The sequence below is a fragment of the Lindgomyces ingoldianus genome, assembly GCF_010093535.1.
Source record: "Lindgomyces ingoldianus strain ATCC 200398 unplaced genomic scaffold BDR25scaffold_57, whole genome shotgun sequence".
Taxonomy (NCBI): Eukaryota; Fungi; Ascomycota; class Dothideomycetes; order Pleosporales; family Lindgomycetaceae; genus Lindgomyces; species Lindgomyces ingoldianus.
Window position 1 is genome coordinate 21,405 of NW_022985218.1, and position 13,026 is coordinate 34,430.

The following is a 13,026-nucleotide window of genomic DNA, read 5'->3' on the forward strand; positions in this document are numbered from 1 at the left end:
TTCTTTGACCTAACGCCTCTCCTTATCGGCCTCTGCAGCCTCTTCAAACACGTCCACCAACTGATAGCCCGAAACCTTCTACCCAAGGCTGCTCCTCTTATGAAAGAAAATATGCTAGCTGCGATGGCTATGGGGATTTACTATCCGTTTGCTACATGTCAGGAAAACCGGGTCTTCCTTAGACTGCGTAGGTGTTTTGGGGATTGGGGAATGGGTAATGGAGGTGCCGGCGTTCGTAATGCGATGGTGGAAGAAGGAGGGTGCTGGATGAGCGTTAAAGCCAAGGATATTTAACAAGTCCTTCAGGGATGTACAGGGTAGATTGCTTAATGCTAGGGGTGGATTTAGGGCAGAATCTGATATCTTCTTAACGTTTTCTACCATTCTAGCAACAGGCTTTAGAGACCAAAACCGTCCGATTAAATCCCCGTCGTAGAAACCCTTTTGTGGTTTAGATACCAATATCACGACAGACTACGTCGCCGAAGCTTTCTTCTACTAACAGTAGAGCATTCCAAAACCACTCTCCTGCTTCTCATTCCGTCGCAATCTCTAGATCTATCTCTTCGGAAGAGACAGCTATATGACATGCCATCAAACATCGCTCCAGTTTTCACGCCAACCCAGCCCAATCCAATTCCTCTTACTCAAACCCAACCTACACGTCTCCCCAACACCCCGATCCCGCCTAACGCGGCGGAAACCCCCGTGAACACAACCAGTGTCCCGTACCCGTCTCCATAAACCCCCACCGCATCCCATTTCCCCCCTGTTTTCAATGCTTCACTAACAGGTCCACAAACCACATTCCCAATCCCACGGCCCGCGGCCAGCATCGCAAATACCATGCTTGAGTCTGCGTCCGCAGCGCCGGAATGCTGTTTCACGGCTACCATTATTCCAGGCCAGGTTGAAGAGAAAGAACCTGCAAAGAGCCCGTACAACAGGCTGAATATGAAGAGGGGAGGGAGGCAGGTGCTGAATCCCCAGATGAGGAAAATAGAGAGTGTAGATCCGATGGTGGAGAGTAGGATACATGTTGTAACATGCCAGCGGTCTATAATCAGGCCCATAAGGATACAGCCGAACACGGAGGCGATGTTGAACAGAATGATGGTTAGAGCGGAAACTTCTCCACTTGCCCCGAGTTGGCGGGCGAAGGTTGGGAGGTAGATGGAGGGTACGAAGTAGCCGAGGCCTTCAAGGATGTTGCCGGTTTGGAGGAGGAGGAAGGTGGGTGTGAAAAGGAAAGAGAGGTTCCAGGGGCGTGGGTTGCGGGTTTGCGAAATGGGGAGACGAGGTTTGAGGAAGTAGGTTAGGGGTGCAGTGGCGAGGAAGAGGATGATGGACCAGCATCGGAGGGTTGTGCGGAAGCCGTAGTTGTTGAGGAGGTATTGGAGGAGTAAGGGGATGAGGACGCCGCCGAGACCGGTTCCGGCCTGAACGTGTCAGTGTTGTTGTAGGAGCATAGAGGAATGGGGAAAAGGGGAAGACATGCCCACATCACCCCAAACGCGAAGCCTTTCTTCTTCACAAACCACTCATCCATGAACAATATCGTGGGGGAATAAACAAGCCCTCCTCCAACGGCATAGAAAACACCCTGAGTTACAATCAAGTGTGTCACATTCTGGGACAGTGAACTCAACCCCAGCCCAATGCACATCGTAATTAGTCCAAATACAACAGCCGGCCGTTTTAATCGAGGAAAGCGTTGCAGTGTTCCGAACACCAGCGGGGCAGAAAGATACATGACACCCATAGCACAGGTGCCAATAACTGCAATATTCTTGGACCCTGCGAATGGTTCATGAGAGCTGTAGAATTCCTGGAAAAGCCCGTAGGCGAAAGGAAACCCTTTCGCTAGTCAGTACAATCTCGTTGCCAGTTCTTCGACCTAATTTTTAAGCGTTCTTTCGAAGGCTGGAGTTTTGTACGTACCCCATACTAACACCTCTACCATAAAAGCTGCCGTTAGAAACATCCATGCATCTCTACCTCGATCGACTGGAGCAAGTGAGAATTCGTGTCCATGGGCGGTGCCGGACCCTAGGTTCGATTCGCGTTCAAGATCTGCTTCGACTCTAGACGATGTTCCAGCATGCGTTGACGGGCTTTGGACCTCCAGCTCAATTCTGTTCATATCCATGATGTTAGGAGGTTAGCTTGGAAATGATCGATCCTATACAACGTCAGTCTTGGAAGGAAAGTAGGATCCACGTGACGTACTCCAGGAAGAGTTAAGTTTCACGAGCATAAATTTTCAACTCTGTATTTGCGATTGCGAGAGAGAAATTTCCTATGCAGAAATAGATTAAAAATCTTCAAAGAAAACCCCAGTTCTTGGGATTCAATCTCGGAGTTTGAAATGATTACTATTCAGGGTCGTAGTTGTATTCCGACAGAAAGGCGAGTCTTTTAACGTAGGTACAACGAAAATACAACAAGATCGTTGGGCGACACTCTGGAGTAATGCCTATGGGTGAGGTTATTTTGTGTCTGATGGGATATTCATACACATGATATGTGAAGCGAAGGGCGTGAAAATACAGAAATATCGGCCCGGGAAAGAGAGCATCTAGCTCAGTAATGCATGTTTGTCAGCATCCTGCAGGGCATCCATTGGAGGAAAAACGGGGTTGCTGGATCTGGGCGCGCTCATCAATTGATCGTGAAGTGAGGTGCTGAAGCTGTTCGATATTGAAGTCGTTTGATCTACATGCACAGTATAAGAAAATTGAACATGTGGACAACGTTGCTGGGTAATTTGCGAAAAAGCCACACGCTGACCAGACGCAGACAAGAAATGAAGGAGCACGAAAGGAGTAATAATATACAGGTATGCAACTGCATCCGCCCAGCCGTTGCCAGAAAGTCTTTTCACATGTCCAACACCATTTACATGAACCTATTCCGGAACTACGCAGCCTTACTCATCTCACAGCATGGCCTTTACGAAACGTTGCACTCCCCTCGTCCCACCCATCGCCCTCCCTCAGCCGTCCCCGATGAAACTCTCTACCTTGCCCGGTCTCGCTGCTACTCTTTTGCGCATGCTTCCTTCCCCCGTAACCTCCTAACAGCAAACCTGCAGCAGTTCCTAAACCGGGGAAAATCGCATCGCCGATGATTGCACCACCTCCCGCTCCTAAAAACGTATCTCGATTTTTGTGTTCCGCTCTCCGCGTCATTTGCCTTCGTTGATAATCAAAGTCACGTTCACGGTCGGTGGATGAGGAGCGAGATCGACTTCGAGCATGACGGTGATGGTGTTGAGCGTGAGATGACCGATGTTTCCGCCGACCATGGTGGGAACGCCGTTGCGGCCGATCGCTCTGAGATGGCGAGAATTCGGTGCTAGAATCGCTGTCGTACTTCTTCTCATCTCCGAAATAGACTCTAGCGGGTTGTGAGTGACTTCGGATGGGTTGAAGTGGTGCGCCTAGAAATCCATTCTGTTGGGGTAGCGGCCCTGGGGGATACAGTTGCGGCGCCATGGGTGGTGTTTGCGGATATGGTGCAGCGCTTGCGGGTCTACTAGCGGGAGAATATGGTTGTTGGTGAGGCTGGGAAGGGTATCCTTGAGGTCGAGGAGGCTGTTGTTGAGGGTATAGGGAGTAAGACGGCAGTGGCGTGCCATATTGTTGAAGGTGTTGTTGCAGAGGTGGTGGTGGTTGCTGGTATGGGAATTGGGGTTGTGGCGGGTTGACATTTGGTCTATTCTGGTTGTGCACTTCCTGGGTGCCATAGTAATATTCAGCCGCTGCCATCGCTGTTCAGTCTCTTCCAGTGTCCAAGGACACAATTATAATCAATATTCGTAGGCTAGGGACAGAAAGCGAATATGAGGAGTATTGTAGGATGGGTGAAGGTGAGTTAAAATAGACTGGACGCCCGGAAATAGAAAGTCGATTGTACAAAAGGGTCTCGTGCCGCAGTCATTTGCTCATCCCCCAGACCCCGCCTACGTCACTTTAAGGCAACCAAATACCTTGTGAGATGTGCTTCGATCTACATCGGGTAGACCGGAGTTCTTGGTTACTGTAGGTGTTTGCCTCTTGCTGTGTCAACATCCTTGCGATGATCAACAGCGAACCGGAAAAGGTCGAGGCGTTTCTTGACTGCTTCTCTTGGCCTGAAACTCACTCCATCCACCAAAACCGAGCCTTGAAAGGACAGGTGAAGGCTCGAAGATTGCGAACTGGTCAACTTTAGGATGCACTCAGCCTGGTAGGTGTATCGGATTGCTATCCTCCAGAATCCAGAAGGGATGCTTCCGGCGCCAAGAGTTTAGCAATATGTACTCAACCAATAAAAGACAATTATGTCGAACGTGTGCACAACGCAACATCCTAGGCAGCCTCATATCTTCGCCATTCTATCCAGGACCGTCTCTACCGGGACGTTCTGCACCTCAATGTCTCGTCTCGCTAACTGGTCCTCGTACCCTTTGGGCACAGGCACCCCTTCCACCCTCTTCACATACTTGCCTTCGTGAAACATCATGATACCTCCAAGACCAGCAACAGTGCATCCGAGTGCCACAAAAAGACCAGTTGCCCACGAGGGCCGGGTGTACCTGTTGTAATGGTACATGTAGAAACAGAGAACAACCTGAAAATATGTGTTCCACATGTTCATCCAGACCACGAAATCCATCTTCCAGCCCTTGGTCGGCGGCGCATGAATGCCAGTTGGTGGAGGATCGGGTATTTTGTCGACGGGGATTGGTATGGCCGGGTCTTCGGGGTTTACAGTGTTCACGGTCGCATGCTCAGGTAAACAGTCGGAGCCTGCAAGTCGGAACCAACCGCGGTGGATCCCGGCCAGCCTCCTTATGCCAATCTCCTTGCGCTTTGAACCGCCGAGCCTCCACCAGCCCCACCAGTATAGATCTCTAAATCTCCACGGCGCAAGCCCAAAGCCTGTAACGCAAAAGAGGGCGTTGAGAATTTGCGAGTCTATCTCTATCCATATTCTTCGGGGCGATTGTATGTCGTTGCAGGTGGGTTTACACATTGCGGGCGCGGCATTGCATAGTAGGAGGAAGAGCATGCCGCCCCAGGCGACAACATTGAGGCCATAGAGAGTGATAAGGAAGCCTGCGGGGGTAAGGAACCATTTCCAGAAGGCCTTAAGGCCGATGGCGGTGGATCGCGTCCACGGTACTTTCGGTGGAGGCACATAGCCGTTGGAGAACTGATCAATTATTAGCAAACAGCGCAAATTTGAGAGCGTCGGAATTGCCTTACCTGTCGCTCCTTCCGTGCTAGCCGCGGAGCTGCAGGTGCAGGCACCTCCATCTTCTCAGTAATCTCAGAGCTGGGTTTGGAATTCCCGGCGCTCATCTCCTTCTCGACGCCATCATACCTGGGAATCTGCCATATGGTTTCTGTTGGTTGCGGTTCTCGGGTCGGTGCGGCGCTCATCTCTTCCTCGGTAAGGGCAGGAAAAGGTTCGGAGCCGACTACACCAGGAGTACCTGTCGAACTTGTTCTCTTGCCCTTTCCTGCGTTCGGTCGCACTGGACTGTGGGGTTCGCTCTGGCTAGTCTGGCTTGCTCGTCTCTCGGCTTTGTACCTCTGCGGCTCCTCATTCCACCCGGAAGAGCTGAACGAGCCCCTACGAATCTCTGCCAGCGTCGGCGCTTTCGACACAACAGTACCAGTCGCAGCCCACATGCCCGGCGGCGGGCTTGCCTCTATGAACTTTATGCTGGCCGCACGAATGCGACTCGTGGTTGAAGAGGTGGAGGCACTGGTCGAGGTTCGCGAGCGGCGCATTGGAGTGATGGGCGAGCTTGCCGTGTTGGAGGCTTGTTGAGGTAGCTGAGTTGGGTCTGGCTTTGGAAAGGGGACTGGAGTACGGGCATTGGCGCTCGAGGATGCCATTGTGGTGGATAAGTCCGGAATGCGAGAGGAGTGCGCCTGCGCTTTGTCTTTACGGGAGAAAAATGGTGACGATGTGGAAGATCAAGCTCCTGCTGTGCAGTGGGAGAGCGGCGGGACGTTAAGCCAAGCTGGCGTGCGTGTTCCACTTGCCACTGTGCCTTTGCGGAATCCTGGCGTCTTCCGTAAATATTACTTTTGCGATGTCATATCATGGCGAGAGAAACCTGCTGGATAAATGTCAGCGAGGATTGCGAGCAGGATCGCTTTTGAATTGGAGCACAGACAAGTCCAGCCCGCAAATGGCTGGGGTTGTGGTGAGCTAAACCGCAGTGGCGTAGTGGCTTGCTGACAACGGCTCCTCACTCATCACCAACCAAGATTCGATAAGGCCGTAAGGCTCGCACAGAGTATTGAATTTTGGCTACATGGCCTCAGACACGGCTCTCTCACACACAACTCTTAAGAGTTTGTATCCAGCACGCACATAACCCCCACCATTCCCAATCAAGCACGAGAGTCCCAAACGCCACTAGTAAGCCAATTTTTGAATGAACGGAAGGAAATCTGCTTCTCAATGACCCAGGGTATCAATCTGGGCCGTCACAAGCCGTCGACTGCTTACAAAGAGCTCAAGAACACTTCTCCAATTAGATCAGCGTCCATACAAAACCGAAAGTGATGGATAGCATGGAGAGCGTCAGCACGAGGCGGATCACGGCGCCGTCGCCGGTAGATTGGCCCCGTGAAGCAGTTCCTGAAGACTGTGCCGGAGCAGAAGCGGTCCTGCTGGCAGTCCTGCTAACAGTCACTTCCCCAGAAGGAATCGACATGACTCCAGTGTCAGAGACAGTGGAAAGCAAGCCAGTTGTTGCTTGTGGCACGGTAACGGGGTTCGACGTGGAGTCGGTTTGGATACTGAATCCTCCGCCCGTTTCAGTCCCGGCGGCTGTGCTACCACCTTTGATGGGTTTAGAGTCCTAGTCTCCATGATTTGAAAGGTCGAAGTAGGAAGCGGGGGACTTACATGCCCGCGCGCACGCAGAATTGCCAGTACAGACTTCAACGCAATGGGACTCGGTCTCAGTGCCAACGATGCAATCGGTTCCAATGCACGACCCGGTTAGAGGCCGCGGAATGGATACCGAGGAGACATCGATTGTTTGGATAGTCATGAAGATGTTTCCCGTTGTCGCTGGGCTGTCCGCCATGCAGGGAATGACGCTAGCGAAAAGCAGTAAGACTGGTGTGATGAGCATGGTCAAGCTTTGGCGCTGGTGACTCGATCTGAATAAGAATATGAATATGTTGAATATCTGCAATAAGATTTAAATATGTGTTTGACTTGGCTTGGATGTTGTAACGAGAAGAGTGGAAAGTACACAGTAGAAGCGGTGCAGCCTGTTTCCCTTTACGTATTGCGCTGAAGGCGCTCTCGTGATTAGTAGCTTCGCGGGATCTACGCTCCTTCCCGCAACAGCGAAGTTCGTCTCCCACCTCAGCCTGTGAGGCCACCATCCACCGCCAATTGCCGCGCCCCCCATGGCCATGGCGACACCACATCTGAAACCAGCTATGCAGCCATCCCCCCTCCAAATCCTCGTCGGCGATCCTGCTATGCTATCAACCACCCACCTGCCCAGTTTGCAAGCCCTCGCTGTCCAGATCCAGTACAACCTGCAACATCAACACCACTGGACCGACCTGCGTGTCCATACTCACTCCCCGGCTACCAATGAGCTCCTCCCTCGACCGCTACTTTCGGGCCTCCCGCCGCAGAGGCTCTATGTCCATCCCGACGAGCAGATCGAACTGCTCAAGGACGCTGAGCGGCGGCGGAGAGCGAGCCAGAAGGAAGGAGAGGATAAAGGCTCGCTGGATGTCAAGGCAGACCCGGAGCGGGAATGGATACTACCTACCCGACTTAGTGAGAAGTGGACGTTGCGGCGTCTGAATGACGTCTTCAGCGGCATCACCTTGGTTCCCCCAGCGGCGGAGACGTTGAGCAAAGAGAAGGATCGCTTAGCCAATCCGTGGAGAACTACGAAGAGGCTAGTGCTGGCAACAGTTGACTCCGACAGCACCGTCGTGTACTACATCGTCCACGACGGAGTGGTCAAACCAAGGCAGAATTAGCCACATAGTGAGAAAGTTCTCCCTTCCGTGGGCTGGTCACGCCTCACAGAGGCCACAACTTGAGCAATCATCTGATAGTAAGCACATCGTCTTGCAAACGTCCTTCTCTACGCCAATGTCTATATAGCAACCTTTCTCCCCTTCACGGAACCTCTGGAATAATGGTGTCACCAGGCTCAGGCTTCTTATAGAATCTGCTCATGTCCACCTCGCTCTCTGGTGGGAGTTGATGTGCCTCGGCCCACATCCTGACCGCTTCATAGTCTCGGCATTGGTGATTGGTGTTGAAATCTGTGAAAGGGGACGGCTTCCCCTCCCCTTCGGGCTGATACCACACTTGACCGAGCACTCCTACGTCGACCACGCACATCAGCTGCTGGCGCAGAATGTCCAGGCAATGGGTCACGTGATACCGGACGACATATTCGCTATTCGAGAAGGCCCCTTCCTTCTGATCGCGGTAATAGTCATAGTTCCAGTGAAGTGCCTTTCGAAGAAGATTCTACAAATATTAGCATCTTGAACTCTCGACGAAGCTCCCTATCCTTACCAAACAGTGAAGATGATGCAATCCCTCGACGTTGGCAGGGAACCCCCCTCCGTAGTAATCGCTGACCTGGACTTGATCGTGACGCAAACCCGTTCTCTCCGCTTCGCTAGCGGGAACTATGAGGCTCCGATCTTGTCATGGAAGTTAGGAATTGATAATAAGAATGCGAATTTTGTCTTACAGTCAACGCCTAGGGCAGACCATGCCGCATCAACCTCTGGTCCTGCAGACTGACGGTATACATTTTCCTTCAAAAAAGACCCATTGAAATGAACGACGTGCCAATTGGGTTGTACCTCCTTGACAAGTGGTGCTACGATCAAATTAGCATGAGTTCTATCTACATACAAGATGATAAGAGGAAGGCGGACAATATCGTGAAAGATGATAGATGCAAAACTTGTCTGCATCGAATACAAATTGGCCGCCCTGCCAACGCAATCCAATCCACAACGCAAGGCCAAGAGTGATACTGCTGCAGATTATGGACGCGACTAAAGCGATAAAGATGACCCTATGATTATTGTCATTGCTAACATCTCGTAGCGTGATAGTTGATGTCGACGACGATGACAGTAGTGACTCGTTGTCCTCTCTTTGCAGCAATTGGCTGAACTTGACCGGTTGTCTGAAGAGATAACGAAACATGGTCTCTCTTTGTGAGGGAGCTGATAAGGGAAGTGCATGGAAGAACGGTGGGGAGTTTACCTTCCTAACTGCTCCATGGTCACTACTCTATTTTGTTTGCATCAATCAGCATCAATTTAGTTCCCGTCTACTTTGGTCATTTGCTAGACAAGAGCCATCGTCCACACCGTTCGATGGCAACATTTGGAAGTGTAACGTTTTCCTCCTTTATTGATTTGTGCTCATTCCTGTCCGTGGTACGAACTCGCCCACAAATCGCATTTGTCCTTCTATGTGTTGGCCGAGTACAGAGCCGACGTTCGGGAATTATTTTCCCGTGGACCAATATCATTCCTTGTGATCCAATTCGGCGGTTTAACAGGAGACTAGATGCGATACACAATATTTAGGCCCCAGACGCCGCGGGAGCAAACGTCACGCGTCGGTGAGATCCCAAGCACACTCTACCCCTCGAAATCCCAGTATATATTTGAGAACTCACAAGTGCTTCTCTATTCTAACCCTCAGTTTCTGCCAACTGCCTGCCAGCCCCAATCCATAATTCCTTCCCCCGTGAGGTGGTCAGCGAGCAAACAAGCAGTCATTACCATCACACCAATGTCACTTCCATATCATACGTTGCACTAAGTAAAGGTTCTCAGGGCGGGACTGACAACTTTGCAGTTGCGATTCCATGAAAGAGTCGGGTACCAGGAGCACAGACCTCCGCATTCTCACAGCTGTGCGATAGTCCCTCCTCAGGGGTGCAATACACATTGTCGCTTCGCAGCATGGCCAACAAGCTGGAATACAACCATGTATGGATATCACAGTTCGTACCCTTTTCAGCTCCCTGGAACCGCTAGCATTCTATATTGCTCCTATCATGCGGATCACAACTTTAAGAATGAACCATTCATTTTCCATGCATCCATGGATATCACAATTCGTACTCTTTTCGGCTCCTTGGAACCGCCAGGCATTCCATATCGGTCCTATCATGCGGATCACGATTTTAAGAAAGAGTTGATGGGAACCTCGAGCCACCACAACACCTACCTTTGTGATTCAATTTCCTCTCAAACATCCGGTTATCGGTATTTCCAACGAAGGAAACGAGATGCTACTCCTCAATTCATATGCGCAGTACAACATTAGAAGAGCGCAGGTGGCCGCGAGGTACTCACAATAAGGCGCAGATGAGGGAACACCCTTCCATGAATCAAGCAGAGATTCGATTTCGATAGGGTTACCTCGGATTGTGACAGAAGACTCCCACAAGTTCCACAATCTTCATCCGTCTGAACATCTCCATGATAAAGCCCTTTCGCTCTTCAGCAATCGCTTTCCTACACTCGCCACACTGCTCTATTCCTCCTAGATACCTCTTTTCATTAGTGCCGACTCTAGTCTTTCAAATGCATGTTCCCACCCTCTCAGTCCTGACCGTCCTAGCGGTTATGGCAACTGCCATCCCCGTCGTCTACCTCGCCGAACGTGACAACCCTTCCACGCCCAGTGCCAACGAAGCTGTTCCGTCAGCCGATACATTCAAAGACTACGGTAGTTATGGGGCCTATAGTACCTATGGTACCTACGGAGCTGCGGTTGACAAAGGGGCGGCGGCTGTGGCTGCGATAGTTGAGAGGGGTGGTGAGGAGATTGTCGAAAGTGGCGCTAGAGACATGGCGGGTAGGGATGAGTTGGATAGGAATGAAGAGATGGAGAGGGAGCGCCAGCGCCATAACCAGGGGCGTGATAGGTCTGTGGCGGACCTAGATCATTCGATGGGAAAAGCAGATATGGGTGTAGGGTCAGAGAATCAGCATCAGAAGCGGGAAATAACAACAGCGATGTCGGAGATGTCCAACGATAAGATGGATATAGAAGTGGACAAGAATATGAACACAGACATACGCCAGCGCGACAGCGACACGGCAAACAAGGTTCTTCCGTATAACTGGTACGGAGCGTACACGTAAGTCCCACTCCGCCCCGCCCCCCTTCTGGCGTGGTTCTTTGTTTGTCTTGTATGCATATGTGAAAAGGTGGCGATGTATTCTGATTGTATTTACTAGACCTTACGAAACGTATGGGAAGTATGGAGATGGTGTGGATCAGGAGGCTGCGAAGAAGGGCATGGCGGATAGGATGGCAGATAAGGCTCCCGTGGGTCCGGCGGGGGAAAAAGTCTGAGGGATGGAATGGTTGAGTGGAAGGAAGTGGTGCGCTAAAGGGGGTTGGTTGGGGAGGGAGTAAGGGGTCAGAGAGTGAGATGTAGCTGATGCTGGTGATGGTATTAGCTGCGCTGCATGCTGTGGACGTGGAAGGGGGTTGGGTTTGAGTTGAAGGCTAGATCCGGTGTGCCATCTTGACACTCTTTAATGATACTTTTGTTGTGTAATGAAATTTGCATTTTCTGCATATGCTTTTGCTTTTGATATTTGCAAGAGCTTTACTGATGTGTGGTTGCCGCCGCCCCAGACCAGACATTTCGATTTTGCCCTTCTCTAGGATTTAGCTACCGAAGGCTCCTGCGATGGGGTGGCAGCTCCTCCAAGTCCCCCGCGTCCGGATAAGACTTGGAAAATTTGCTTAAGGTAAAATTAAGATGCGATGTGTTCGAGTGAACTAGCGAATGAATGGTAAGCGTCTAGGGCTGCGAAAAAGACATTTTTCTAGATATTCTCGAAGGGGAAAGACTGAGACAGTTGGTTGCCCCCTTAGTTTAATGTGGCAGGGACAACCGTGCAAGAGGCTTAGTAGAAACTTGCTTGTTGTCTTGAAGAATGCTATTGCACAACGCAGAACACAAATGGGGTGGATTTTATTTCTCGTTGGAAATAGAGTGGCCATTCAACAGGATGTAAAATTCCGGTGTGAATTATGCCTGTCACATTCATGTTATGTGACAAGGTGTAGTAGTTTGATGACAGGAGCGCTGTCTTCGGCTTGAATCCGTGCTGAAAGATGTGTTATTTTGTGGGAAAGCCACGATCTCATTTTTTTTCGACATAGAAGGAAATCCCTGAGAGGGCAGAGTTTTCTCCGACTTCTGTGCTACGACAGGATGTGGTCGAATCTGGCAAGGATACATATTCGGAAGCATGCCAGCCACCGACCACGGAAGATCAACAGCCTTTGATAAGAAACAATGCAAGAGCCCATTCAGGCAGGAAGTCATCCAGATTCGAGGTGTCGGCCTCGATGATCTGCCCAAGAAGCGCTACCAAGATCTCCCCCAGTCGCGTGCATCACGCATGCAACCCCCTGGTTCGGATTAATATGGGGGAGGGTTGTCCGTGCATGCTTCTCCTTCAGACACGCGGACGAAGGGGAAAAGGCGAGGTGCCCATAACGCATGTGTTGGTTGCAGACATGGGCGGATAGAAAGGGTATGTAAGATTTGGGTCAGAAGGGGGGTTTTTGATCGGTTTGGAAGGGTCGCGTTTATCGTTGCGTGGCCGACTGTTCAAGCCACGCAATATGCATAGAAAGCTTGGGGAAATTTGCACCGCACTTTACATAGACTGCTTGGTTTGGAGTGCAGGCACGTTGTTGGAGGAGGGTTTTTTGGGGGTAGGTGTTTGATGAATTGGGGTAGTATTAGCCAGAATCCCACCACTCATCAAAAAGTAAATGGACGGAATTATTTCTTGGTCAGTCGCGTGCAAATGTTTATGCGTCGGAGAGATGTGATTCTAGAAGGGGATGTTACGAGAAAGCGATATTCACAGATATGATATGGAAAAAAGGGGGGGCGAGTGTGAGGTGGTGTTTCTGGAAGACAGGCGGCCCATCGCCATCCATTCCACCCATTCACGA

At 50.9% G+C, this 13,026-nt stretch overlaps 8 protein-coding genes across 8 annotated transcripts; 2 read left to right on the forward strand and 6 right to left on the reverse strand.

The window, feature by feature from the left end:
- Nucleotides 1-432: 432 nt before the first annotated feature.
- On the reverse strand, nt 433-2,505 carry BDR25DRAFT_337739 (MFS general substrate transporter). The gene is made up of 4 exons (XM_033693217.1): nt 2,230-2,505; nt 1,942-2,182; nt 1,499-1,857; nt 433-1,439 (listed from the first exon to the last, which is right to left on the reverse strand). Exons 2-4 carry the CDS (start codon nt 2,147-2,149, stop codon nt 648-650), a joined length of 1,359 nt encoding a protein of 452 aa, XP_033540424.1. The 5' UTR covers nt 2,150-2,182; nt 2,230-2,505; the 3' UTR covers nt 433-647.
- A 165-nt stretch (nt 2,506-2,670) lies between these two features.
- On the reverse strand, nt 2,671-4,066 carry BDR25DRAFT_107042 (uncharacterized protein). The gene has a single exon (XM_033683516.1). The coding sequence runs from the start codon at nt 3,768-3,770 to the stop codon at nt 2,934-2,936; it is 837 nt and encodes a 278-aa protein (XP_033540425.1). The 5' UTR covers nt 3,771-4,066; the 3' UTR covers nt 2,671-2,933.
- A 296-nt stretch (nt 4,067-4,362) lies between these two features.
- Nucleotides 4,363-5,891, reverse strand: BDR25DRAFT_245183 (uncharacterized protein; the record flags this gene model as incomplete). The annotated part of the gene is made up of 2 exons (XM_033685880.1): nt 4,363-5,199; nt 5,253-5,891. 2 exons carry the CDS (start codon nt 5,889-5,891, stop codon nt 4,363-4,365), a joined length of 1,476 nt encoding a protein of 491 aa, XP_033540426.1.
- Nucleotides 5,892-6,288: 397 nt separating this feature from the next.
- On the reverse strand, nt 6,289-7,276 carry BDR25DRAFT_347092 (uncharacterized protein). The gene is made up of 2 exons (XM_033694227.1): nt 6,916-7,276; nt 6,289-6,849 (listed from the first exon to the last, which is right to left on the reverse strand). The coding sequence occupies exons 1-2, from the start codon at nt 7,145-7,147 to the stop codon at nt 6,539-6,541; spliced, it is 543 nt and encodes a 180-aa protein (XP_033540427.1). The 5' UTR covers nt 7,148-7,276; the 3' UTR covers nt 6,289-6,538.
- Nucleotides 7,277-7,436: 160 nt separating this feature from the next.
- On the forward strand, nt 7,437-8,024 carry BDR25DRAFT_245110 (uncharacterized protein; the record flags this gene model as incomplete). The annotated part of the gene is made up of 1 exon (XM_033685876.1): nt 7,437-8,024. One exon carries the CDS (start codon nt 7,437-7,439, stop codon nt 8,022-8,024), a length of 588 nt encoding a protein of 195 aa, XP_033540428.1.
- Nucleotides 8,004-9,222, reverse strand: BDR25DRAFT_337742 (uncharacterized protein; the record flags this gene model as incomplete). Its single annotated transcript, XM_033693218.1, has 4 exons — nt 8,004-8,526; nt 8,575-8,705; nt 8,756-8,887; nt 8,946-9,222. 4 exons carry the CDS (start codon nt 9,220-9,222, stop codon nt 8,167-8,169), a joined length of 900 nt encoding a protein of 299 aa, XP_033540429.1. The 3' UTR covers nt 8,004-8,166.
- A 648-nt stretch (nt 9,223-9,870) lies between these two features.
- On the forward strand, nt 9,871-11,397 carry BDR25DRAFT_383401 (uncharacterized protein; the record flags this gene model as incomplete). Its single annotated transcript, XM_033697822.1, has 3 exons — nt 9,871-10,298; nt 10,583-11,179; nt 11,280-11,397. Coding segments are annotated over 3 exons (1,143 nt in total), but the record flags the coding sequence as incomplete, so codon positions are not given.
- A 482-nt stretch (nt 11,398-11,879) lies between these two features.
- BDR25DRAFT_362587 (uncharacterized protein) lies at nt 11,880-13,011 on the reverse strand (the record flags this gene model as incomplete). The annotated part of the gene is made up of 7 exons (XM_033696596.1): nt 11,880-11,903; nt 12,015-12,091; nt 12,136-12,404; nt 12,432-12,471; nt 12,533-12,699; nt 12,733-12,902; nt 12,937-13,011. 7 exons carry the CDS (start codon nt 13,009-13,011, stop codon nt 11,880-11,882), a joined length of 822 nt encoding a protein of 273 aa, XP_033540431.1.
- Between the last annotated feature and the right edge of the window lie 15 nt (nt 13,012-13,026).

Bases quoted from the DNA above. Each gene is read 5' to 3' on its own strand.
- BDR25DRAFT_337739 (XM_033693217.1), bottom strand. From the start codon at position 2,149: ATGGATATGAACAGAATTGAGCTGGAGGTCCAAAGCCCGTCAACGCAT. The intron at 1,858-1,941 runs GTACGTACAAAA...GACTAGCGAAAG, and splicing joins GGTAGAGGTGTTAGTATGGG to GGTTTCCTTTCGCCTACGGG. The intron at 1,440-1,498 runs GCATGTCTTCCC...TGACACGTTCAG, and splicing joins TCGCGTTTGGGGTGATGTGG to GCCGGAACCGGTCTCGGCGG.
- BDR25DRAFT_107042 (XM_033683516.1), bottom strand. From the start codon at position 3,770: ATGGCAGCGGCTGAATATTACTATGGCACCCAGGAAGTGCACAACCAG.
- BDR25DRAFT_347092 (XM_033694227.1), bottom strand. From the start codon at position 7,147: ATGCTCATCACACCAGTCTTACTGCTTTTCGCTAGCGTCATTCCCTGC. The intron at 6,850-6,915 runs GTAAGTCCCCCG...AACCCATCAAAG, and splicing joins TTCTGCGTGCGCGCGGGCAT to GTGGTAGCACAGCCGCCGGG.